Source organism: Oryctolagus cuniculus, chromosome 20, assembly GCF_964237555.1.
Source record: "Oryctolagus cuniculus chromosome 20, mOryCun1.1, whole genome shotgun sequence".
Lineage (NCBI taxonomy): Eukaryota > Metazoa > Chordata > Mammalia > Lagomorpha > Leporidae > Oryctolagus > Oryctolagus cuniculus.
The window spans coordinates 26719770-26743291 of record NC_091451.1 but is presented as its reverse complement, the minus strand read 5'-3'; the positions used below and the strand labels follow the sequence as shown (position 1 = coordinate 26743291).

Sequence of the window (23522 nt, the reverse complement as noted above, 5' to 3'; positions counted from 1 at the left end):
AATGGACACTATGAGAAACAGTGACTTGATCAGCTCTTGTCCTGACTGTTGATGTACAGTGTAATACTTTATCCCTTTTAGTATTTTTTTTTGTTCTAGTACCATTGGTTGAACTCTTTAATTAACACACAATTATTCTTAGGTGTTTAAATTTTAACTGAAAAGTGATCCCTGTTAGGAATTTGGAAAACATTATGCTGAGTGAAATAAGCCAATCCCAACGGGACAAATACCACTTGTTCTTGATAGGTGACAACTAACTGAGCACCAAAAAGGAAACCTGTTAAAGTGAAATGAACACTATGAGAAACAGTGACTTGATCAGCCCTCACCCTGACTGTTGATGAGCACCTTAATATGTTATCCCTCTTAGTATTTTTTTTTGTTTGTTCTACTTAATACTTTTGGTTGAATACTGTAATCAATACACAATTCTTCTTAAGTGCTGAAACTTAACTGAAGAGTGATCACTGTTAAATATAAGAGTGGGAATAAGAGAGGGAAGAGATGTGCAATTCGGGACATGCTCAAGCTGACTTACCTCAAACGGCAGAGTTAGAAACATACCAGGGGATTCCAATTCAATCCCATCAAGGTGGCATGTACCAATGCCATCTCACTAGTTCCAGTGATCAATTTCTGTTCACAATTGATCGTAATGATAGGACTAAGAACCAAAGGGATCACATAAACAAGACTAGTGTCTGCAAATACTAGCTGATAGAATAAAAAAGGGAGAGAATGATCCAACATGGGAAGTGAGATACACAGCAGACCCATAGAATGGCAGATGTCCTAAACAGACTCTGGCCTCAGAATCAGCCCTTAAGGCATGCAGATCCGGCTGAAAAGTCCATGAGAGTATTTCAGGCATGGAAAGCCAAGACATTCTGGGGGGAAAAAAAACCTAAATGAAAGATCTCCATGAGTGAGATCCCAGTGGAAAGAATGGGTCATCAAAGAATGAGGCACCTTTCTCTGAAGGGAGGAGAGAACTTCCACTTTGACCATGGCCTTGTCTAAATATGATCAGAATCAGTGAACTCAGGGGCTTCCATAGCCTTGGCAGCTCATGACAAGAGCCTAGGGTGATTACTGATGCCATAAACAAGAGTGTCAATTTGTTAAGTCAACAACAGGACTCACTGTGCACTTACTCCTCATGTAGGATCTTTGTCCTTAGTGTGCTGTACATTGAGATTTAATGCTATAACTAGTACTCAAACAGTATTTTTCATTTTATGTTTCTGTGTGGGAGCAAACTGTTGAAATCTTTACTTAATGTATGCTAAACTGATCTTCGGTATATAAAGAGAATCAAAAATGAATCTTGATGTGAATGGAAGGGGAGAGGGATTGGGAAAGGGGAGGGTTGTGGGTGGGAGGGACGTTATGGGGGGGAAGCCATTGTAATCCATAAGCGGTACTTTGGAAATTTATATTCAGTAAATAAAAGGTTAAAAAAAAGGCCGGCGCCGCGGCTCACTAGGCTAATCCTCTGCCTTGCAGCGCCGGCACACCGGGTTCTAGTCCCGGTCGTGGCACCGGATTCTGTCCCGGTTGCCCCTCTTCCAGGCCAGCTCTCTGCTGTGGACCGGGAGTGCAGTGGAGGATGGCCCAAGTGCTTGGGCCCTGCACCCCATGGGAGACCAGGAGAAGCACCTGGCTCCTGCCATCAGATCAGCGCGGTGCGCTGGCCGCAGCGCGCCAGCCGTGGCGGCCATTGGAGGGTGAACCAATGGCAAAGGAAGACCTTTCTCTCTGTCTCTCTCTCTCTCTGTCCATTTGCCTGTCAAAAAAAAAAAAAGTTTTTTAAAAAAAGAACTATACTTTCTGATTCATGAGAGAATGGGGTTTGTTCTTATGATGATATAAAAATGAAATGTGCTGATGAAAGAATATTCAACATAAAAATGTGAATGCTTTCTGTAGTTGAAGTGTTGGCTCTGATTGATGAGGCTAAATTAATTAATATTGGATATAAAAGAAAAATATAGTTCTCTTGATTCAGTTGAGTAGATTAATGTATTTCATTTTTAAGGTTGAGATTGACTAAAATATAGTAATCTCAAATTAGAGTTTAGAGATTTTCATTAATAGATAATTTTTCTTCTAATTAATCATTCTGATTGAAATTTACCTCTGAGAGTAACAGGATATTGCTATATGGATATGTTAATGTTGAATGTTGAAGAATAAAGTTGAGGTTTTCCCTTCTTTTTAATGGGGTTAGGTTGTCAAATATGCTTATTGACACCACAAAAGGATAATGTTAATGTTTTAAAGCCAGACTTAGTCACTAGTAATATCCCAAAGTTGAAACTCTCCACTCCTTCCTCTCTGATTGGGCATGGCTAATTGTTCCGAAGATAAGAACTGCTTACAATTTTTCAATAAATTTGATGTTAAGCGTTAAGATCCTATGAATAAGAAATTTTAACCAGACAGATTCTGGTAATAACTTTTTTTGTACACAAATAGATCTTGAGACTGATGTTCCTATAGTCTCTTATTAAATTTTATTCCAAGTTTCTCTTGAAACAATTGGACAGGAAAATTTTTGTAGAATTTTGCATTGAGGCTGGTGAAAAAAAATGTAGACTTTTGAGTCAAGAATTCAAATTGAATCCTGATTTTTTTTTTTCCATTAGAACCTATTGTAGTGACTTTGAGCAAGCTATTAAGTGTTTTTGAGATAAGTTTCATCATTTGAAAAATGGATGTGATGAATACCTTGTTATATTTAATTATGCATGCTGTTTTAGACACTTGAAAAGTATTTATCTTTAATGTCTTTATCTGATCTCTACCATGGAGCATTTGCTAACTTTTTTTTTTATATATATAATTGATAACTAGTATGTTATAGGTACTCAGTACAAGTTACTTTTTTTCTTACAGTTCATTAGGCCTGACTTGATTTGCATGTATGCATCACTGTTGATAATTTGTTGAACTCACAGTAATAGGTCTATCTATATTGACATCAGAGTATATGATAAATTAGGCCACATACATAATAATGTTTCCAGTCCCTTATATTTATGAGTATAGTATATGCATTTTTTCTTTTAAACTTATTCATGTCTTTTTTTTTTTTATTTTTACTTTTTTGACAGGCAGAGTGGATAGAGAGAGAGACAGAGAGAAAGGTCTTCCTTTTGCCGTTGGTTCACCCTCCAGTGGCCGCCACGGCTGGTGCGCTGTGGCCGGTGCACCGCGCTGATCTGAAGGCAGGAGCCAGGTGCTTCTCCTGGTCTCCCATGGGGTGCAGGGCCCAAACACTTGGGCCATCCTCCACTGCCTTCCCAGGCCACAGCAGAGAGCTGGCCTGGAAGAGGAGCAACCAGGACAGAATCCGGCGCCCTGACCGGGACTAGAACCCGGTGTGCCGGCGCCGCTAGGTGGAGGATTAGCCTATTGAGCTGCGGTGCCGGCCTTATTCATGTCTTTATTTCAGAGGTAGAGAGACAGAGAGCTCTGATCTGATCTGCTGATTCACCCCCCATATGCCTGTAAGGGCCAGAGATGGGGGTGAAACTTGGAGCTTGCAATTCAATCCAGTTCTCCCATGTAAATGGCAGGAATTTAAGTATTTGAGCCATCGTTGCTGTCTCCCAGGGTCTGCATTGGCAGGAGGCTAGAGTTAGGAACCTGAGGTGGACATCCCACCCAGGTACTCCAGTGCAGGGTGTCATTGTCATAACTGGTATCTTTAGTGATAGGACACCCTGGGAGTTCAGAATGTATTACCTGTATACCTAAACTGCAATAATACACTGCTGCTAAAAGTTCCTTTCACTCTCCATGACTGCTCATTTATTGACATTTGAAATATACGGAAATATTAAAAAACTTGCATTGTAGTTACATTATTTAAAAATTTATTTATTTGAAATGCAAAGTTAGAGCGAGAAAGCCATCCACTGGTTTACTCTCCAGATGGCCTCAAGGAATGGGGGTGGGCCAGGCCAAAACTAGGAGCTACAACCAAGTGTCCCGGTGGATACAGGGATCCAAGCACTTGGGCCATTTTCTGTTGCTTTCCCTGCTATACCAAATGCCGGCCCCTAGAATATCATTAAAGTAAAAGTTACATAAATAGAAACAGCATATTACTTGAGAGGAAATTTCTAAATTTCAGAAATATGATTATGGGCTTAAATTTCTTTAAACTAGTTATAGAGAGCTAAGGCACAGCAGTGGAAACTAGCGATCTCTTGTTAAATAAAAAGTAGCAGCAGCCATTTAATTGCAATCAATGGTGGCACTAGAAAGGTATACAAACCATAAATTTGCATTCATTCTCCTTATTTTAACAGTAAAAGTAAAATGAAGGAACCAAAAATACTGATAAAGTTACCTCTATAACCAATCTGTTTGGCAGTCTGCTGTGAGATCCACCTTTGCATTCTGTAGAAAGAGGCAGAGAGAGAAAGCCAAGCATAAAGTACTTACATATTAAAGTGCCTAGGAATGACCGTATTATTCTGGAGGACAGATTAATTTTTAAAGATTTATTTGTTGATTTAAAAGGCAGAGTTTCAGAGAGGCAGAGGCAAAGGCAGAGAGAGAGAGAGAGAGTCTTCTATCTGCTGGTTCACTCCCTAAATGGCTGCAATAGCTGGAGCTGGTCCAATCCGAAGCCAGGAGCCAGAAGCAGGTCTGTGATGTAGGTGGAGGGGCCTAAGCACTTGAGCCATCTTCTGCTTCCCCAGGCCACAGCAGAGAGCTGGATCAGAAGTGGAGCAGCCAGGACTCGAACCGGTGTCCATATGGGATGCTGGCACTGCAGGCAGCAGCTTTACCCACTATGCCACAGTGCTGGCCCCCTGGACAGAATTTTTAAGATGACCTCTTTTCTGCCTCTAGTTGTATGCTCTGAAATTGCCAACCTACCCTAAGGTTTGTTTATGGAAATACTTAACATGTTATGTTGACATTATAGATATAGTTAAACTTACAGTATAAACTGCCTGCATGGTCACTAATGCTGTATGTATTATGAATGTTTGCTAACTAATGATTCTTTAATGTAATCTGAAAGGAAAACTGAATGGTTAGATAAAACATTTTGATGTTTCCAGTTTCTATTCAACTGTACAGCTAAGTGAACGCAGTTATCTGTACATGACCAAATTTTCACATGTAATTTGTGTTGTGTTATGGTATGTATTTTCTTTGTATGAAAATAAAGGAGGCTGGTATTGTGGTATAGAGGGTTAAGCCGCCATCTGTGATGCCACATTCCAAATGGTTACTGGTTCAGTTGCCGGCTGCTCTTGCTTCTCACCCATTTCCTGGGAATTTCACCTAATGGCCTGGGAAAAGCAGCAGAACATGGCCTGTTTGGACCCCTGCCAACAAGGTGGGAAACCTGGATGAAGTTGCTAGTTCCCACATAGACCAGGATGAAGCTCCTGGCTCCTGGCTTTGGCCTGGTCCAGCATTGGCCATTGTAGTCATCTGGGGAGTGAACCAGCAGATGGAACATCTATCTGTCTCCGTGTAACTCTGACTTTCAAATAAGCTAAGTAAATTTTCCTCAAAAGTGTTTGAGGAAACCAAATGGAATCTTTAAATGGTTTCCAGAATTCAGGGCTACTTTTAAATTGCAACATCTAGGGGCCAGTGCTGTGGCAAAATGGGGTAAGCCCTGGCCAGCAATGCCTATATCCCACATGGGCACCAGTTTGAGTCCTGGCTATTCCACTTCTGATCCAGATCCCTGCTAATGTGCCTGGGAAAGCAGCGAAGGATGACCCAAGTCCTTGGGCCCCTCTACCTCATATGGGAGAGTTGGAGAAGCTCCTGGCTCCTGGTCTCGGATCGCTCAGCTCTAGCTGTTGCATCCATTTGGGGAGTGAGCCAGTGGATGGAAGATCTCTCTCTCTCTCTCCCCCTCTGTCTCTACCTTTCTCTGTAACTATGTCTTTCAAATAAATAAAGAATCTTAAAAAAATAGATTACAGCATCTAGTTTTTTGTTAACAAGGGTATACTTTTTTTTAAGTTGTGTTTTTCATTTGTATGAAGCTAATTTAGTGAATATTTCATAGTGACTTTGTTTATATGTAAGTAATCACTGGTTATGGTTTATTTTTATTACAGTCTCTTTCTGGAAGTAATTTAACACATTTTTCAGGAATATCCTAATGAGTATTTTTAATGTGATTTTTTTTCTCTCCAAATAAACTTACCTCAAGGATGACTTTAGTTTTGTTGAGAATTTGAATATGTGAAACACTGATTTTCAGTGAAAAAGTTTCTGATACTGTGTATTGGTGAAGGAAGTTTGTATATGTATTTATTGCTTATTTTTAATCTTACCTTTATTGCAACCAAATTTTATAAAGCGATTGATTTCTTAGTTGTTCTTGATACTTTTTGTGCAGGTAAATCCTAGATTCATACCTGTTTATTATTGCTTGGGAACTTTACTTCCTAGGGACTGGTTAGGAAGCTGATGCTTATGAACTCTAGAAAGTCATTTTTAAAAAATCGTAAAACTTGGTATTTGTCCCTATATTGCAATGAAGCTGGAGAAAAAACAAAATTCCACTTCCAGGTAAGATCTGGTTAGCTCACTCTTGCACTTAAAGGGGCTGTAATACCTCTAGCAAAAGCATAGAGCAGCTATTTAAGGACTCTATAAAGTAAATGCAGACAGTCCTTGTCCCATGCTTTTGATGTGCGTGACATTCATTACTTTAGCTGAATAACGCCTATCCTTAAGCAATGCAGTTCAAATTTCAGTTACCATGATGTAATTACTGTAAGTAACTGCGCAGACCACAAATGTTGCTGCTAGTTCTTCAGACCGCATGTTAATATGTTAATCACACTGTACCTCTTTTGCAGGCTTTTGATGCTTGGTTACAGTGAAATGTGCAATTTGTTACCTCCTTTCTTCCCAATGATAAATTCACATATTACTTATAAAACAGTGACTTAGTTTCAGCAAAATAGCATCATCTCTCATAGAAAATTAACATTAAGGGGCCTGCATTGTGGCGCAGTGGATAAAGCTGCCTTTGGTGACCTTTGACATCAATATATGGGTGCTGGTTCTTGTCCTTGCTGCTCCACTTCTGATCCAGCTCCCTGCTAATGGCCTCCCACTTGGGAGACCCAGATGAAGTTCCTGGCTTCAGCCCGGCCGTTGTAGCCATTTGAAGACTGAAGCAGCAGAGGGAAGATCTCTCTGTCTCTCTCTCTCTAACTCTGACTTTGAATTTTTTTTCTTTTTTGGTAAGGAATGTCTGTATTTGTCTGTAAAATTAATTTTAACTAACTTTTAGTTATAGGTTAGGATTTGTTAGCAAATAAGCCCCCATAAAAAAGATGCCCTTGGCATTGACAGATGAAATTATTCTGGATCAACTTTCTTACTGAGAGCAAGTAGAAAGGAAGAATAATATACAAAATAATATTATGAACACATCAGGGAAATACTAAGGCGGCAAGGAATTTTGTAGACAGGATATGTCAAGAAAAGGAAATCCAGAAGGATAAGCCCTGTTTTTGGTACTTTTTTCCTCTATCAAGGTAGTAGCTGATTCCAGAAGAGGTGGCTTAGAAGCAGAGACTTGGATCAGAGCTGTGTTTGAAGTCAAGAGACAAGAAGGCCTGAAACTGGAGTTCAGGAACTCTCCAGCTTTCAGCTGAGCCCGAGAGGATGACAGTCACTGAGAAATGATGAATTGAAAATAGGAGAAACAGTAAACTGAAAATAGACCTATCCTCTAAGGAAGAGAAGTCCATCTTTGAATCATCTCAGTTCTTAACGAGTTGAGGTTATGTGGGATTGGTAGGGCCTCTAACCAGAAGCAAAATCAAATCCCTTCTGAAGGAAGATGTTGTCCACCAGAGTTTTAAATTATCTTTGCAGCTTTCAATGCAATGTCTATCTATGAGAAATGTTTAGGCATAAGAGAAATCAAAACATGACTGAGAGGGGGAAAAAGCAGACAATAAAAACATGTGGGAATATAAAGTAGATATGAATAACATGTTCAAGAAACTAAAGACAAGATTGAGAATTTTGGTGAGGAGTTCAAAACTAAATAGAATTTTCAAAACTGAAAAATAATATAAATGGGTGAAAATATTTAGCTGAGCAGCTAAGATGCCAGGTGTGACATCCGTGTTCCAAGTCAGAGCAGTTGGGTTAGATACCTGGCTCTGGCTCCTGAATCCAGCTTCCTGCGAATGTGCACCTTGGGAGGCAGCAGGTAACAGCTCAAGTAATTGGGTTCCTGCCATCTATTGGGGAGAACTTGATTGAGATCCTGGTTTGGTTCTGTACCAGCTTTGAGTGTTGTGGGTATTTGGGGATGTGTACCACCAGGTGGGAGCTTGTTCTCTTTTTAGTGCTCAAATAAATAGATCAAGGATGCCAAGGAAACTGCAAATGGGACTCAAAATTTGATAAATGTATAGCAAGATAATTTTTAAAAAATTTTATTAACTGTATAAGACTTTTTTTTTGTAAAGATTTATTTATTTACTTGAATTTCAGAGAGTTACACAGAGAAGGAGAGGCAGAGAGAGAGAGGGAGAGGTCTTCATCCACTGGTTCACTCCCCAGATGGCTGCAACGGCCAGAACTGTGCTGATCTGAAGCCAGGAACCAGGAGTCTCCTCTGGGTCTGTCACATGGGTGCAGGGGCCCAAGGACTTGGGCCATCTTCTACTGCTTTCCCAGGCTATAGCAGAGAACTGGATCGGGAGTGGAGCAGCTAGGACTTGAACCCGTGCCTATATGGGATGCTGGCACTGCAGGTGGCAGCTTTACCTGCTACACCACAGCACCAGCCCTGCAAGATAATTTTTAAGTTGATAATTTTGTATGGCCTGTGAATGATGTTATAAATATCCATATGATCTTTGGCAGAAAAAAGATTCCTACTCCTGAAATAGGTGATAGTAAATAGTAATCTACCCACCATAGGTGGATAGACAATAGCTTGTGTGTAGTTGAGAAAAGAATTAGTGAGTTCAAAGATAGACCAGTGTAAGATATTCAAAAAGAACGGAAGAGTGAAAAATAGAGAAAATATAGGACATAAAGGTTTTGGTAAAATGGAGTAAATTAAATGGGGGGGGGGGAAATAGTGCAGAAACAGTGGTTGGAGGAATGATGATGGCTGAGAATTTACAATATGTAAAAGATACCAACCTATATATTCTATAATTTCTTTGGGTCAAAAATAGGATAAACACAAATGAAACTGCACATAGTTGTATCATACTGAAGCTGCTGGCAAAGAGTAACACATAAAACAATTGGCAATCTAAAAAAGGCAAATTACCTTCAAAAGAGGAGCAGTGGAAGGAAATGACAGCTGAATTTGGTTTCAAAAGCAAACTGAAATTAGTCTTAGTTTGAAAGCTGTGAATATTTTAGGAAAAGTTAAGAAAGCTTATTTTATATTTTTGTTTTGTCAGTATTTCCTGTGATATACAGTCACTTTACATTTGTAGACCTTCCTTCATGTTTACAATTAGATATAAGCCCATTAGCTTTCATGTTGTTTAATTTTATTCTGATCATTTTGTTATAAATGGTTGCTGTACTGCCTTGGGTTCACTAGATAAAACTTCTGGTCTACTTACATCATTTTATTCATATAAAATTACCTTCAAGTTAAATCTTGCTTCTCCTGGTTGGTTCTCAACTGTGTGTTTCTGCAGATTCATAGACTAGGTCCTACAGCTATTGAATAATTAGGATGCTGTTGCACATATCTTAACCTTGGGAAGCAGAGAACAGAAGGATGTGGAAATATTAGCCTTTAAATTTTTTTTTAACAGAAATGAGAGCAACAAAAGAGGTAGATTCTTGAAATTCTAACTCTAACACTTTTAATCCAGATTGTTTTGGCTTTGGTTCTGTAGAACAGCTAAATCCAAATAGCTAAAATGAAAAAGGATTTGCTTCATTTGGGATTCATATTTTGTTTCATCTGTTTGCCTATTAGCTGAGGCTGCTTTATTCCTGCACATTTCCCCAGGTACACTAGCATGTTATCTTTATAAATGTTTTTCCTTTTAACCCTTGGCTGAATTTTGGCAACTCTGTCTTAATCAATTGTTTTGTTTTGACTTTATATTTTAACAGTTGTGGATAACTTGCTGTATGGATCAATGCTTTAATTTTTCAGTAATTATTTTTTCTCATTCCTGCATAAAACTTAGACCTAAAGCTCTTAGCAATTCAGGGTCTGTGGATTTTCCTCATATTTACTCTTTGTTCCCTTGGATTTTAGTTGAATCCTCATCTTAGATCTCTAACTTCCAGCTCTCTGTGTTATTCTCTGTATTTAATGTATTTCTATTGGAGGCAGCTCCTTAGGTTTAAAAAGGTGTTTTCTTTTGTCTCCTGCTGTCTGACTTCCTAAAATCAGACGAGATGGTTTGGAAAATTATACTCTGTAGTAAATATTGGCAGACTGATAGTCTGACAGTGTATATCTGGCTCCAATTTTCTGGGATGATCAAAGTAGTATTCTGATATAGAGTTAGGCAGTGTACATTCTTTTAGTAGCAGCAGTGACAGCTGTTCAGTTTCCTGCTTGTTGCATACCTGGGATTTCTGAGGGAATGTTTAAGAGCAAGCAAGCCTGTCTCTTGCTTTCAGAAGTGTTGATTTTGTTTCTCTGTGTGGGTGGTACATCCATTAGACGTTTCAGTTTGGTTTCGTAAGCCCTTAGATAGTAGTTAGCTTTACCAAATTCTGACAATAGAAATATGGGGTAGGTAGTAACAGATGCTATCGAAACCTGATGTTAGCATTAGTTCTTAAAATATTTGTGTGCACTGTTTTGAGATTTTCTAACATAGTTCAGAATTTTCTCTGTCCTAAGTTTTCTTTGGGAAGCCAGACATTTCAGAAGTAGCCTTTAAAATATGTAGTCTATTTATATTTGGAAGTTTTTAAAAAAGAATAACTCTCCCTTCATTATGTTCTTGAATTTAGTTAAAAGAAAGCTTGGAACATTCAATAGGTCAACTACGGAGTCAGCGTTTATTGAGAAACTCAGGAGCAAGAAGTATTTCTGTTACAAGTCTGAGTGCCAGTGACTTTGATGGTGACACTGTGACAGGTAAACTCTTCAAATGTTCTGAAAAGCCTTTTTCATTTTAAAGGTATTTCTGAAGTACATGTTGAGTACATATTTAGTCACTGGAGAAATACAGCCATACAGAACATCATTTGGATTAAGTTTTAGAATATGCTTTCTTTTTTCTTTTTTTAAGATTTTATTTATTTATTTGACAGGTAGAGTTACAGTGAGAGAGAGAGAGAAAGGTCTTCCTTCCGTTGGTTCACTCCCCAGATGGCCACAATGGCCGGAGCTGCGCCGATCCGAAGCCAGGAGCCAGGTGCCTCTTCCTGGTCTCCCCATGAGGGCCCAAGCACTTGAGCCATCCTCCACTGCTATCCCAGGCCATAGCAGAGAGCTGGACTGGAAGAGGAGCAACCGGGTCTAGAACCGGTGCCCATATGGGATGCTGGTGGCACAGGCGGAGAATTAACCTAATGTGCCACGACGCTAGCCCCAAAATATGCTTTATTTAAATATTTTGTAGTACATAGTTTGAAATATATTAAAGGATCTTTGAAATTTTTAAAGGTTTATTTCTTTGAAAAACAGAGTTAGAGAGAGGGAGAGACAGAGAGAGACCTTCCATCTACTGATTTACTCCCCAAATGGCCACAATGGCCATGGCTGGGCCAGATTGAAGCCAAGAGTTTCTTCCTGCTGTCCCATTGTGGTTGCAGGGACCCAAGCATTTGAGCAGTTTTCTGCTGCTTTCTCAGGCACATGAGCGGGAAGCTAGATTGAAGTGGAGCAGCTGGGAAATGGAACTGACTTTACCTGCTACTGGGACGAACTGGGCTGGCTTTATCTGCTACCCCACAATGCGAGCCCCTATTTTAATCTTCAGTTCTATTTTTCTCAGTCTTTGTAGACTACCTACAAATAATTAATCATACTTAAAACTTTCTATTGCTATTGATCTTGATAATCATGATTAAAAATTGGACATGGCCATCTGATCTTTTTATGTGGTTTGCTTTTATGTATTTTTGTATACTGATCAGATTTTAGATTTTTTATTTGAAAAATTATGTTTTATTAGTATTGTATTTTAGAGATTCATGAGAGTTTTTGTTTAGTAATTTATGTAGAAGAAAATATTTTGTTGCTTTTTTGGAAAGTATAGCAAAGCTGAGCTTTCGGAATGTCCTATTTCCAGGCTATTTCTTTTTTTCATTGTATCTGCTTAAAGACCAAGATCTCTATCAGTTTTGTGGAACTTTATGGCCACAGCAAGATACTTAGGAAATAGTTAAGTGCATGTGTGAATAACCATGTCTGGTATACATTTACTCAGGGACATTTTAGATGTTTTTTTCTCATGCAGTGTTTTAATCCTCTTCTTTTTCTTTCAATTTTAAAGAAAGCCACCGCATTCCACCTACCTCACCTCTCAAGGACTATGGGGATTCCCAGGGCATTAAACGAATTAGGTCCAAAACTGGTGTCCGGTTTGTTCAGGAGGCTGAAGATGTGGCCCAGGTACCTTGTACCATTCAGTGATTTGTGTGCAGCATTTCCTTATATTTCTGCGTAAATTATTAATGCTTGAGCTTTATGGCTGTAGTTTAGCCAAGAGTTTGGTCATTAGTCACTTTGTTCTGGTCTTTTTTTTTTTTCTTTTTAAGCAAGTAAACTTTTTTTTCTTTAAATATATGAATTGTTATCATACATTAATTTCAAATTTTGTTATGAAGAATTATATTTTGCAAAACATTTAACAGTGAGTTTAATTGGCCATGATTTGTTTCCTTCCTTGTTCAGGTGGTTCACTCTTCTCTAAGCCCAGTTAAGTCAGCTGCTTTCTCTTTTGCTAAGTTTGGTTTGGTATGAACAAGTTCGTCCTTGTGTAGTTGACCTCTTGTTTTTTATACCATTGGTTTTTTTACTGATCCTTGAAATCATTGAATGGAACCATGTACATTAAGCAAGAAGTTTCATACTAAAGTGTTTGTTTTATGTATATAATTTTTTCTTGCTTCTTTGAAATTCTCCACAGAGCCGAAAGGATTCCTTGTATTATCTTAGGTAGCTAGACTAATTAGAAGAGGCCTAGAGGAAGTTTCTGATTCTTAGATTTTTGTTTCGATAATTTTAGGATTGGGTCTCAAAGTTTATCTTAAATCCAGTGCATTAGAAAATGCCTTATAAATTTTTCCTTGTCTGTGTTATTTTTTGATAAATGGAACTTGCTAGCATGGGCTGTATTATTAAACCTAGAGCAGAGAAGATTATCTTACCATCACTCATTTACTTTTTCATTCTTTTTATTTAGTGCCTCTATTGTTGGGACAGTGCTTATGCTTGGAGATGATGAGCAAAATCCTTGCCTTTTCAGTGAGTTTATGAGCTGGATGGGGAGTTAGATATTAATCAAATAAGTACATAAATACACAATTGTGAACTGAGATGCATGCTGTAATGAAAAGAAGCGTAGGACCATGGGAGTGTACAGTTGAGGGACCTGCCCAGGCTTTCCTGAAGAAAGACTGAGCTGAGGTCTCAAAGTACAGTGAGAGTCTTTCTACTAGAATAAAAACCTTGGCAGGAGGGAAGATAGCAGCCATGAGCAATTTAAAGAAGGCTATAGGGCTAAGGAAGCATGAGGAGATGAGATCATGGAGAGCCTTAAAAGGCGCTGACAGAGTATTCTGAAAAGATCACTCTAGCTCTAGTGTAGAAAGAAGAATAAATGTGGGCATATTAATTAGGATATTGATCTATTATGGGTGTGAATTGATGGTCACTTGGAGTAGGATAATTGGAGTCAGATAAAAAGGGGTAGATTTAAAAGCTGTTGAGTGGATTAAGTTGAAGGTTCTTTTTTTTTTTTTTTTGACAGGCAAAGTGGACAGTGAGAGAGAGAGACACAGAGAGAGAAAGGTCTTCCTTTGCCGTTGGTTCACCCTCCAATGGCCGCCGCGGCCGGCGTGCTGCGGCCGGCGCACCGCGCTGATCCGATGGCAGGAGCCAGGAGCCAGGTGCTTTTCCTGGTCTCCCATGGGGTGCAGGGCCCAAGCACCTGGGCCATCCTCCACTGCACTCCCTGGCCACAGCAGAGGGCTGGCCTGGAAGAGGGGCAACCGGGACAGAATCCGGCGCCCCGACCAGGATTAGAACCCGGTGTGCCGGCGCCGCTAGGCGGAGGATTAGCCTAGTGAGCCGCGGCGCCGGCCTAAGTTGAAGGTTCTTAAAGGCCAGATAGCCATATGGTGGGAATGAGTGGAAAGGAAGTGTGGAGGAGGAGTCCTAGGATTCTGGTTTGTAAAACATGAAGAACATCCTGTTGATCTGCTATACTACCTCCACTTCTTTATTTCTGTTCTTTCATTTTAAATCCTTTTCCTTAAGATTGCCCCTAGCTGTACTTGATTGTGTATTTTCTTAATGCCCCAGTGAAAATTTGTGTGTGTGTGTTAAACCCATCAGTCTTCCATGTTAGATTGTGAGCCGTTTGTTTCCCAGCGTGGTAGCTGGCACTGATTAGCTGCTCCTTGTGCCTTTATTGAAATGAATAGATTTGTTGTTTTTTTAAGTATGTATAAACTTAAAATGTATTATTATGAATTATAGCTTACGCATACATATATAGTATTTCTATATACAGTTAAAGGTACAATAATGATATTGTAGGCACCACCCAGGCCAAGAAATACAGCATTACTATACTCTGAAGCACCTGCGTTCCTTCTTTCCCTCGGGTTGTTCACTAACCTGGCTTTTATTTTTATCGTTCTTTTTTTTTTTTTGAGTCATTTTTACTACTTATATTTTGTTTATTGCCTAGCTTTAAACATTATATAAATGAAGTGCTACTGATGATGCAGTCTTTTGAATTTACTTTTTCATTTGGTGTTGTATTTTTGACATTCCCCCTTGGCTAATGTATAGGTAGATTTGATTATTTAACTCCCATGCTGTATAATATTCCACTGGAAAAATATGTCACAGTTTATTTCTGTTCCATTCTGAATGGACATTTGGCTTGTTTTTAGTGTTTTCATGATGAATAATGTGGCTTCATACTTTCTTGTATGTGATTCCCAATGTTTGTGGGGAGGAGTTTCCCAGTAGCAGGAGTTGGCAAAGGAGAGCATATGGGCTGATAAAGTAAAGTTGTGTTCAAATACAGCCATGTTCATTTGTGTATGGCAGCTTTTGCAGCATGGTTGCCAGACTTGAGTAATTGTGACAGAGATGATATAGGTGCCTGACAGATTTGTTACTGGGGCATTTACAGAAAAAGTTTGTTCATGCTTTCTTGAGAGTATATACAAGGTATAAAATTACTCTGCTATAGAGAGAGTGATGATTAACGTTTACGTATAGGTGTGTAAGAAACTTTTCTTTGAAAAATAGATTTCTTTCTGAATAGGCATTTTTTAAAGATTTATTCATTTATTTGAAAGGTAGAGTTACACAGAGAAAGGTAGACTTACACACATACACAAACACAGAGAGAGAGAGAGAAAAAGAGATGGAGAGAGACACAGAGAAAGGTTTTCCATCTGCTAGTTCACTCCCTAAATGGCTGCAATGGGCCAGGGCTGGGCAAGGTTGAAGACAAGAGCCAAGAATCTCTTTTGGGTCTTCCACATGGGTGCAGGAGCCCAAGCACTTGGATTATCCTTCACTGCTTTCCCAGGCACACCAACAGGGAGCTTAATGGGAAGAGAGCATCAAGGACTCAAACTGGCACTCATAGGGATACTGGAGCCGCAGGAGGTGGCTCTACCTGCTATGCCACAGCATCAGCCTCCGTTGTTTTATTCTTTCTTACTAACTTTATATAACTTGCTTGTGTTGCAAAGAACAAGATCTTATTCTCAACCTAAGTGGATCTTTGGAAGAACGTAGCAGAATCTTAAATGAGTCATTGTGTTTTGTCTTTGGTAGCTTCATGCTTTTCATCAGTCCCTCCGAGACCTCAGCAGTGAACAGATTCGCCTTGGAGAGGATTTCAACAGGGAACTTTCCAGAAGAAGCCGGTAAAAGTAGAATATGGTTTTCATGGGAGGTGTGAGTTAATAGACGAATAAATTAGCTCCTGTAATTGACACATCTACATAGATTTAAGACATAGTGCTGTGTTTTCATGCAGGTGTCCTAAAATTGATTAATGTAACAATTCAAAACACCTTGAGTTTAAAGTATCATTCAACATTAGAGAAATTAATTTAATTATTTCTCAGATGTTTTCAATTAATACAATAGAATGTTGATATTAGTAAAAAGATAACACTGTAGCAAAGAGGTTGATTTGCAAATGCATTGGAGAGAGGCAGAGTGAGTCAGATGAGATTGGCTGAACTGACTGACTCCTGGGGTTGTAAGAAAAAAAGTAGAATGTTGTGTTTGTCAGTGGACATGAACAATTTTAGAATCAGATATTTTAGGTTTTAGCTGTAATCATTGAAAGCTATTGGTTAACGTTTGCCCTGTCTTTGAAATTTTGTCGAATCTGGATAGCCGCTGGAACCATCACTTAATTTAGAACTTACTCTTGCTTTTCACTTTATCTGCAGCAGTGGCAGGTGGATTTCTTTTAGAGGCCATAGTTTGCTAGTAAACAAATATTTAACTTCTTAAGAGTCAGAATTTTTATGCAGCAAAGATTAGGGAACAACAAAACGGAATCAAAATTCCGTTACCATGTTCATTTGCTAACTCTAGCTACTTAAATCATACCATTCATAAATGTGTGTGTTGCAACAGAAAAGTGTCAAACTATAAAAGCTGCATCTATGAATCTGGATAATCTGAGTCTGCATAACTTACCTTCTGTTGAAGAGGAAGGCAGGAAAATTAGCAATAACAATAAAAGTTTCTGCTAGTGTTATTACTAGTACCATTAGCTCATATTGTTGAGCACTTATTTCATCCCAGATGGTTTTAAATTTTATTATTGGAATAGCCCTATTAGGTATTCATTTGTATTTTTTCCATTTCATGAATCAGGAAATGGTCACATAGGGATACAGTAACTCAGCTTACTTGAAATCAAATGAGAGGGTTGTAATAGTCAGAATTCAAATCTAGACAGTAAGGTCCCAACGTCTCTATTCTTTGCCACTTCTTACAGTATTCTGTGGTTCAGGATTATGTTCACATGTAGCTTATGTCTTTAAAGAACTTAAATTTCTAAATTGTGAACCACACTATTGAGCTATATCTTTTAAACTGGTAAGACTTAATTTAATATTTAGTTTTATTAAAAATGTTAAAATTAACAAAATGACATCAACATTCTAATATAATGTGTTCTTAGTTTTGATTAGTTTTTATTATGTAACTTTTATACATTTAAAGGGAAGGTAATTTTAAGCCATAAGAATAGAAGTTTCGGGAAATAGTTGTCCTGTAAGAAGATGTAGGAGAAGTTGCTGAGATGATTTAGTTGATTGGTTTAAATGATCTTCTTAAAGTGCACTGTTGAACTGAGAATCTTCTGATCTATTGGCTGGTACCATCTTGTAATAGTCTGTATGATATAGAGGTGTATGTATGAGGCAGAGAAACTGTAAGTGTCAAAATTAAAATGTAAAGAGATGACCTCATGTCATGGATGAGTAAAATTTTAGGAATCAGTTCTGCTTTACTTTTCCACCAACTATTAATTCATGTTTATAAAGATATTGGGTAGGAACTTAGAAGGTTTACTTCGAATTTTTTATTTGATTTAGGATGCTTGATATTCTTGTTAGGGTATCAATTTTATGTTTTTCAAACATTACAAAAAGTACTTGATAATAAAAGGACATGGGAAAGCAAATTTTTCGAAGGATTAAATAAAATTTAATTCAGAACTCACATGCTTTGGATGCCGTGTGGAGAACTGATTTGAGGAACGAAGTTAAGTGTATTGCAACAGCACATGTGAGTTGATGATATCTGGACCAGGATTAGAACAAAAGGAAGAGAAAGAGAGAGAGAGAGAAAGAGACGTGGATGGGTCATGTTTCAAGAAATGTGTTTGGAGGTCCAAAAGGTTGCACTTGGTAGAGGAATAGATGTAAGGGCTGAGGGAGAATAAACCAAGGATGACTCTCAGATTTCCCATTGGAGAAAGTGGGTAGATGGTAATTCTTCTTGATATGTGGAAGTCTGTTTGTGCCAGGTGAGGTATAGCAGTTAAAAGTCTGGCCTTGGGTCTGTTAGTTTTGAGATGCCTGTGAGATATTCAAATGGAAAGGTAAATATATAGCTAGATATTTACTCTGGAACTCAAAGAAAAAGTTGCTGTCTGATATACATATTTAACAGTTCTCAGCCTGTGGAAGTGGTTTTTGGTACCATAAAAATGGATGATACAAAGAGAAAAACAATAAGGAGAGTATCCAGGACAAGGCTGTGTACAAGGGAGTTTTGACATCTGGGAAGCTTACACACAGGGAGGAGCTGGCCTGAGAAAGAACAGCTAGTGATATGTTGGAAATCCAGGAGAGTGTGGAACTACAAAAGCCAAGGAAGAGGTAAAAATAAAGACATTTTCAGTGATTTAAAACTTTGAAAGTTACTTTTTAAACATATTTCTTTCTGACAAAATTACTTAAGGATATATATAAGTAAAATAATACTGTAATTAAGGGAGAAGAAGATATAGATTATAAGAAATAGAAAAACAAACCTTCAAATTCTGTGAAAATAACACAGAATGATAGCCTTATAACAGACTTAGGCAGCATTATGTATACTGTAAATTAGAGCAGGCAGGTAAGTGTCCTTGAGAAAAAATGTACAGTGAGTGAAGAGGATTTTTCATAGATGATTCATTGAGAAGTGAGCGGGAAATATCAATGCGTATAAGGCCCAAATAAGGCTGAATTAGGGAAAAACTCTAGAAAAAACAAAAGCACTTATTATTTCAGCATTTGTGAGCTGATGAAAATGTGAGCTTGGTAGAATATGAGGAAAAAACCATCCATGTATATATACATAAAATTACATAGGTAACCAATGGAAGAACTAAAAATAGTAATAAATTTATCCAGAATTGGAAAGGAATGTGAATGCGTTAAATATTTCAAAATAGGTCAATAAAAAATGCATAGAGTTGAAGATGATGAAGGTAACCAGCAAAAGAATTAAGAACAAGAATGTCCATGGTTGCCAGTAGGCACTGCAACAAGAGGTAAGGAAGTGTGAGTGAGAAAGGCTTTTTCTTTTCTTTTCAGTCTTTCTGTACTCTTTGTTATGCGTGTTACTCATTTGATGAGAAAAAGTGATAGTGGGGGCTAAGTTAGTGAGGAGGAAGTTTGTGTATCACACTCTGATCTAATTTGATTATGAATTGCAAGATCGAGAGTATGAGGTGAAGAATTTTGTCTTTCCTTTTCCTTCTTTTCTTTCTTCTAAATAGGAAATGGAAATAGTGCAGCATGCTTGTTGATTGAAGATTATGTTCTAGTACAGTGATTCTCAAAGTTTGATCCTTAAAATTACTGCGTTATTATCACCTGGGATTGTGTAGAGAGGCACATTCTTGGGCTTCATCCCAGATTTACTGCTTCAGAAATTTGGAGAATGGGTTCCAGTGATCTGTTTTAATAAGCCCTCTAGGTGTTTACATGTTTACATTTGAGAACCATTGCAAAACAGTGATATATGAATGTTACATTGCAAATTTCATCAGTTTTGTGGATTTTTTCAGTTATCCAAGTTAAAAGCATTTTCTTTGTTTGCTTAGGTCAGATGCCGAAACAAAAAGGGTTTTGGAAGAATTGACCGAAAAACTTAATGAAGCCCAGAAACAAGAAGTGGTAAGAATTGTGTTTATAAAAAGTTGTATTTTGTATGGAGATGGTGGGAGGGTGCGGGGCTGGTTATAATCATGATGAAGCTTTTAGAGTTTAACCTCTGGTGATGTATGTGTGTTTAAAAATATGTTCTTGGGGCCGGCTCCATGGCTCAGTTTGTTAGTCCTCCACCTGTGGCATCGGCATCCCATATGGGCACCGGGTTCTAGTCCCGGTTGCTCCTCTTCCAGTCCAGCTCTCTGCTGTGGCCCAGGAGGGCAGTGGAGGATGGCCCAAGTGTTTGGCCCCTGCACCCACATAGGAGACCAGGAAGAAGCACCTGGCTCCTGGCTTCAGATTGGTGCAGTGCTGGCTGTGGCAGCCACTTGGGGAGTGAACCAACAGAAAGAAGACCTTTCTCTCTTGTCTGTCTCTCTCACTGATTATAACTCTACCTGTCAAATAAAAAAATAAAAATATGTTTTTGTATGTTTCTGAATCTCTTATAAAATGTCCACGAATTTTGTATATTAAAGTTGGAAGTATAACAGTGGTATGAAAAGTATAATTAAAAGTTTATTTTGGTGGAAACTTTCTTACTTTTTTGATAATATGCGTTTTGCAGACCTTGTATGCATGAATTTCAAATTTTTTGTGTATCTGTTGTAGTTTTTTGTGTTGTAGTCGCCTTGAGGCTTATCTTAAAGCACAATAAGGCCGGTGCCGCGGCTCACTAGCCTAATTCTCTGCCTGCAGGGCCAGCACCCCGGGTTCTAGTCCCGGTTGGGGTGCCGGTTCTGTCCCTGTTGCTCCTCTTCCAGTCCAGCTCTCTGCTGTGACCCGGGAGTGCAGTCAAGGATGGCCCAGGTCCTTGGGCCCTGCACCTGCAGAGGGGACCAGGAGGAAACACCTGGCTCCTGGCTTCAGATCGGCACAGTCCTTCTCCTAAATCTTCAGATTTTAACAACTATTTCATTAAATAAGTTTTTTGCCCCTGTTTTCCACGTCTCTTTTCTTTCTGGAACTCACATAGTGTAAATGTTTGTTGTGGCCAGCATTGTCATGCAGCTGGTTAAGCCTTGCCTGCGATGCTGGCATCTCTTTTTGGAGTATTGATTGGAATTCTTGCTGCTCCACTGCCTTTCCAGCTCCCTGCTAATGTGCCTAGAAAAGCAGCGGAAGATGGCCCATGTAGATGGAGATCCAGACAGAATTTCTAGTTCCTGGCTTTGGCCTGGCCCAGCCCTGGCCAAATAGACAAATGGGAAGTGAACTGGCAAATGAAAGATCTCTTTCTCTCTCTCCCTTTTTTTTTTTTTCCTGAAGATTTATTTATTTTATTTGAAAGAGTTACATACACACACAGAGAAGGAGAGGCATAGACAAAGAGGTCTTCCATCTGCCAGTTCACTCCTTAGTTGGGCGCAATGGCTGGAACTGCGCCGATCCAAAGCTGGGAGCCAGGAGCTTCTTCCAGGTCTCCTATGCGGGTGCAGGGGCCCAAGGTCTTGGGTCATCTTCCACTGCTTTCCCAGGCCATAGCAGAGAGCTGGGTTGGAAGTGGAGCAGCTGGGACTAGAACCGGCACCCTCTCCTCTGTCTTTCCATCTGTCTTTATTAACTCTGCCTATCAAATAAATAAAATAAATCTTAAAAAAACCCCACTTGTTTGCTTCATGGTGTTCCATGATTCCCACTGGCTACCTTTACCCTTTTTCACTCTCTCATATTATTGAATCATTTCATAAGATTTATCTTCAAGTTCATAGATCCCTTCTTTTGCTTGATAAAGTCTGCTATTGAAGTTCTTAATTGTATATTAAAATTCACTTGTTGAATTTTTCAATTCCATTATTTATATTTAGTTCTTCATTACATATCTGTTTTATTTCACAGATCACAAATTGTTTTCCTGATTTCATTGAATTATCTATTTGTATTCTTTTGCATCTTGCTGAATTTCTTTACAATCATTGTTTTGAAAGCTTTTTCAGGAAATTCCCAGATTTCTCTTTCACTGGTTTAGCTACTGGAGAAATGTTATGTTCCTTTGACAGTGTCATGTTTCCTTGCATTTTTATGTTTCGTGAGCTGTCCTAGAAGACTTTTACCTGAGACTAGCCTGAGGATGCTGGAAGGGCTGGATGTGGCAGCTTTGATTCTGTGTGGGTGCAGTGATGTAGTTCCAGTTTCAGCTGTGATCAACGGTATCAATGTTACATTTGCCTCAGCAGCCTAGGCTACTGGAATTTGTGATGTTGATGGTAGCTATGTAGATTATTAGAGGGAGGCTTTGGAGATCCTCTTGTTCTTACCACAGTGAGAAGTGTATGCTGGAGGGAATCTCTCTTGTTGTTGGATCTGATATGGATCACAGGCAGCTACAGAGGCACTAGGATGCATGCACAGATGCTTGAAGTGATTATGGAGCCAGGTTCCTTAGCTCAGGATCTTGCAAATCCTATGTAGCATCAGAAACTTGAGGCAGAGTTTCAATTTCCAAGCCACAATTGAATGCAATTATCCTAATAAGCTGAGATCTTCTCTGATTCCCTGAGACACATTGCAGCAGTTCAGGCCCAGGGGACTTGGGATGTAGCTTTGATTCTCACTGTGGGGAAAAGGACTGGGCACTCTCATAGCTCAGGGGAGGTAAGGGTACTTCGGAGGCTGGGGCCTTAGAGAGCTGGGCACAGCTACATTTTTTTTTAAGGTTTATTTAGTTGAAAGAGTTAGAGGGGCATTAAGAGGGGGGGGAGATAATATCTTTCATCCACTGACTCATTCCTCAAATGTCTGCAGTGCTGGGGCCAGGACAGATTGAAGGCAGGGGCCTGGAACTCCATTCAGATCTCCCACGTGGGTGGCAGGGACCCAAGCCCTTGGGCCATCTTCTGCTGCTTTCCCGGGAGCATTAGCAGAGAGCTGGATCAGAAGTGGTGCAGTCAAGACTTGAACCAGTGCCCACACGGGATGCTGACTCACAGGAGGCAGCTTACCTGCTGCACCCCAATTCTAGCCCCTCACAGTTGTATTTTTGTGACCCAGAGCCAACAGAAACAGTGGTGGCTTGGACTCCAGGGAATGAGGTGCCAGGCAATGATGACTGCAGACACTAGGATGGTGGTACATGACAGTGGCCCAGGCCCTGTAAGATCAGGTGCTCTAGCAGCAAGGACCTAGGAGTGGCAAAATGCTGCTGTTACTTGAGCCCTGTAGGGTGAGGAGTAGTGCAGCGGTGATTTCAGTCCTTGGACAGTTGTGATTCCTCAGCACCTTAGACTGAGGAAGTACTAAGTTTGGATGTGCTTAATCCTCCAAAGGTACATTCTTCCCCATTGTGATGATGTTAAGAGGTGAGGGGACCTTTAAGAGGTGGAGCCTGATGGGAGGTTGATAGGTCATTGGAAATACTGCCCTGGGAAGGGTTTAGGGTAGTTGTTTTGGGACCCTGGCTAGTTCTCATTAAGTGTTTTTATGAAAGAGCAAGGCTGGCCCCTTCCCACTCTCTGGCTTCCTGTCCTGTCTTACTTGCATATGCTCCTGCCATTGTGATGCCATCACTGTGAGACCCTCATTACAGCAGAGATGTTGGCACCATGCTCTTGAACCTCCAAAATTGTGAGCTAAATAAATCTCTTTTCTTTACATATTACCCAGTTTGAGATATTTTGTGATAG

The 23522-nt window shown here is 39.4% G+C and overlaps 1 protein-coding gene across 22 annotated transcripts in view; it reads left to right on the top strand.

Moving 5' to 3' along the window:
• The window catches only part of CEP128 (centrosomal protein 128), a 475965-nt gene that overhangs the window by 42986 nt on the left and 409457 nt on the right, over positions 1–23522 (top strand). For 10 of the 22 annotated variants that reach the window (XM_070065330.1, XM_070065327.1, XM_070065329.1 and 7 more), the window contains 4 exons: positions 10981–11107; positions 12471–12589; positions 16004–16095; positions 19794–19866. In XM_070065330.1, the coding sequence (XP_069921431.1) occupies positions 10981–11107; positions 12471–12589; positions 16004–16095; positions 19794–19866 (411 nt within the window). Of the gene's footprint in view, positions 1–10980; positions 11108–12470; positions 12590–13382; positions 13445–16003; positions 16096–16146; positions 18580–19139; positions 19239–19793; positions 19867–23093; positions 23464–23522 lie in introns of those variants that run through there. The other 12 variants (XM_070065336.1, XM_070065337.1, XM_070065338.1 and 9 more) reach the window with 8 other exon arrangements.